At 55.5% G+C, this 2324-nt stretch overlaps 1 protein-coding gene across 1 annotated transcript; it reads left to right on the forward strand.

The window, feature by feature from the left end:
* Positions 1 to 599: 599 nt before the first annotated feature.
* On the forward strand, positions 600 to 2198 carry LOC121353935 (adenylate cyclase type 3-like; the record flags this gene model as incomplete). The annotated part of the gene is made up of 3 exons (XM_041468162.1): positions 600 to 757; positions 962 to 1089; positions 2162 to 2198. Coding segments are annotated over 3 exons (323 nt in total), but the record flags the coding sequence as incomplete, so codon positions are not given.
* Between the last annotated feature and the right edge of the window lie 126 nt (positions 2199 to 2324).

The raw sequence follows: 2324 nt of genomic DNA on the forward strand, positions 1-2324 counted from the left end.
GTCGAGCGTCGTTTTTGCCTTATCCAGGATTTTTTTGGGGAATACTGGGAATGAGGAAGTTGGGACTGAGTGTGTAGCACCACATCCAGGATGTTTTTTTGGGGAGAAAAACGGGAATGAGAATGTCAGGATTGAGTTTGTCGAGCGTCGTTTTTGCCGTATCCCGGATGTTTTCTTTGGGAAAACTGGGAATGAGGAGGTTGGGACTGAGTTTGCATGGCCACATCCGGGATTTTTTTGGGAAAACGGGAATGACGAAGTCGGGATTGAGTTTGTATCGCCACATCCGGGATTTTTTTGGGAAAACGGGAATGAGGGACTTGGGATTGACTTGTATCATAACATCCCACATAGATTTATTTTTTTGGAAAATGGGAATGGGAAAGTCAGGATTGAGTTTGTCGAGCGTCGTTTTTGCCTTATCCAGGATTTTTTTGGGGAATACTGGGAATGAGGAAGTTGGGACTGAGTGTGTAGCACCACATCCAGGATGTTTTTTTGGGGAGAAAAACGGGAATGAGAATGTCAGGATTGAGTTTGTCGAGCGTCGTTTTTGCCTTATCCCGGATATTTTTTTTGGGAATACTGGGAATGAGGAGGTCGGGACCGAGTTTGCAGGGCCACATCCGGGATTTTTTCCCGCAGCATCCTCTTCGCCGACATCGTGGGCTTCACGCAGCTCTCGTCGTCCTGCAGCGCCCAGGAGCTCGTCAAGCTCCTCAACGAGCTCTTCGCCCGCTTCGACAAGCTGGCCGCCGTGAGTGCTGCCCGCCATTCCCAAAAATCCCGGAATTCCCAAAAATCTTGGAAAAAAAAATAAATCTGGGATGGCGGCGAGGAGGTTGGGAACGCGCCGGGGGATGGAGGGAATGGGAAATCCGGGGGTTTGCGTTGGGAGTTGTGGGGGATTGTGGGGATTCCGGAGTTATCCGGGAATTGTCCCGGAATTCTGGATTGCCAGAAGCACCACCAGCTGCGGATCAAGATCCTGGGGGATTGCTACTACTGCATCTGCGGGCTGCCGGAATTCCGGGAGGACCACGCCGTGTGCTCCATCCGGATGGGGCTGGCCATGGTGGAGGCCATCGCGTAAGGAACGGCGGGAACGGGGACGGGAACGGGAACGGGAATGGGAATGGGACGGGGATGGGGATGGGATGGGGATGGGAACGGGAATGGGACGGGGATGGGATGGGGATGGGGATGGGAATGGGAATGGGGATGGGAATGGGAATGGGGATGGGGATGGGAATGGGATGGGAATTGGGATGGGATTGGGGATGGGATGGGTATGGGGATGGGAATGGGGACAGGATTGGGGATGGGGATGGGATGGGAATTGGGATGGATATGGGAATTGGAATGGGATTAGGGACGGGATGGGAATGGGGATGAGAATGGGGACAGGATTGGGGATGGGAATGGGAATGGGAATGGGATTGGGATGGATATGGGAATTGGGATGGGATGGGAATGGGGATGAGAATGGGGAATGGGATTGGGGGTGGGAATGGAATGGGAATGGGAATGGGAATGGGGAGGGGAATGGGATGGGGGATGGGATGGGATGGGATGGGATAGGATGGGATGGCAGGGCAATGGGAATTAGGATGGGGATAGGAATGGGAATGGAATGGGGATGGGGATTGGGTTGGGGATGGGAATGGGAATTGGGTTGGGGATGGGAATGAGGATGGGAATGGCAATGACAATGGCCATGGAGATGGAAATGGGAATGGGAAGGCGCTTGGGGTATGATCGTTGGCGATGGAGGCCGGGCTGTGCTGAGGCCACATTCCCTGCGGATTGTCTGCGTTCCCCGTGCATACTCCTCATTCCGTGCTGACATTCCCCATGGCCATTCCCTGTGGCCATTCCTGTTTCCTCACGGCCATTCCCAGTTCCCTGTGGCCATTCCCATTCCCCATGGCCACTCTCGGTGTCCCCATGGCCACGGCATTTCCCGTGCCCAGTTTAGTGCGGGAGCAGACGCGCATGGCAGTGGATTCCTGGTCCCTGTGGCCTTTCCCATTCCCCACGGCCATTCCCTGTCCCCATGGCCCTTCCCATTCCCCACGGCCGTTCCCATTCCCCATGGCCATTCCCTGTCCCTGTGGCCACTCCCATTCCCCGTGGCCACTCCCAGTGTTCCCGTGCCCAGCTCGGTGCGGGAGCGGACGTGCACGGCGGTGGACATTCCCCATTCCCATTCCCCATTCCCATTCCCGGTGTCCCCATTCCCCATTCCCATTCCCATTCCCCGTCCCCATTCCCATTCCCCATTCCCCATTCCCCATTCCCATTCCCATTCCCATTCCCGTCCC

Source organism: Pyrgilauda ruficollis, unplaced genomic scaffold (genome assembly GCF_017590135.1).
Source record: "Pyrgilauda ruficollis isolate IOZ18807 unplaced genomic scaffold, ASM1759013v1 scaffold2118, whole genome shotgun sequence".
Taxonomy (NCBI): domain Eukaryota; kingdom Metazoa; phylum Chordata; class Aves; order Passeriformes; family Passeridae; genus Pyrgilauda; species Pyrgilauda ruficollis.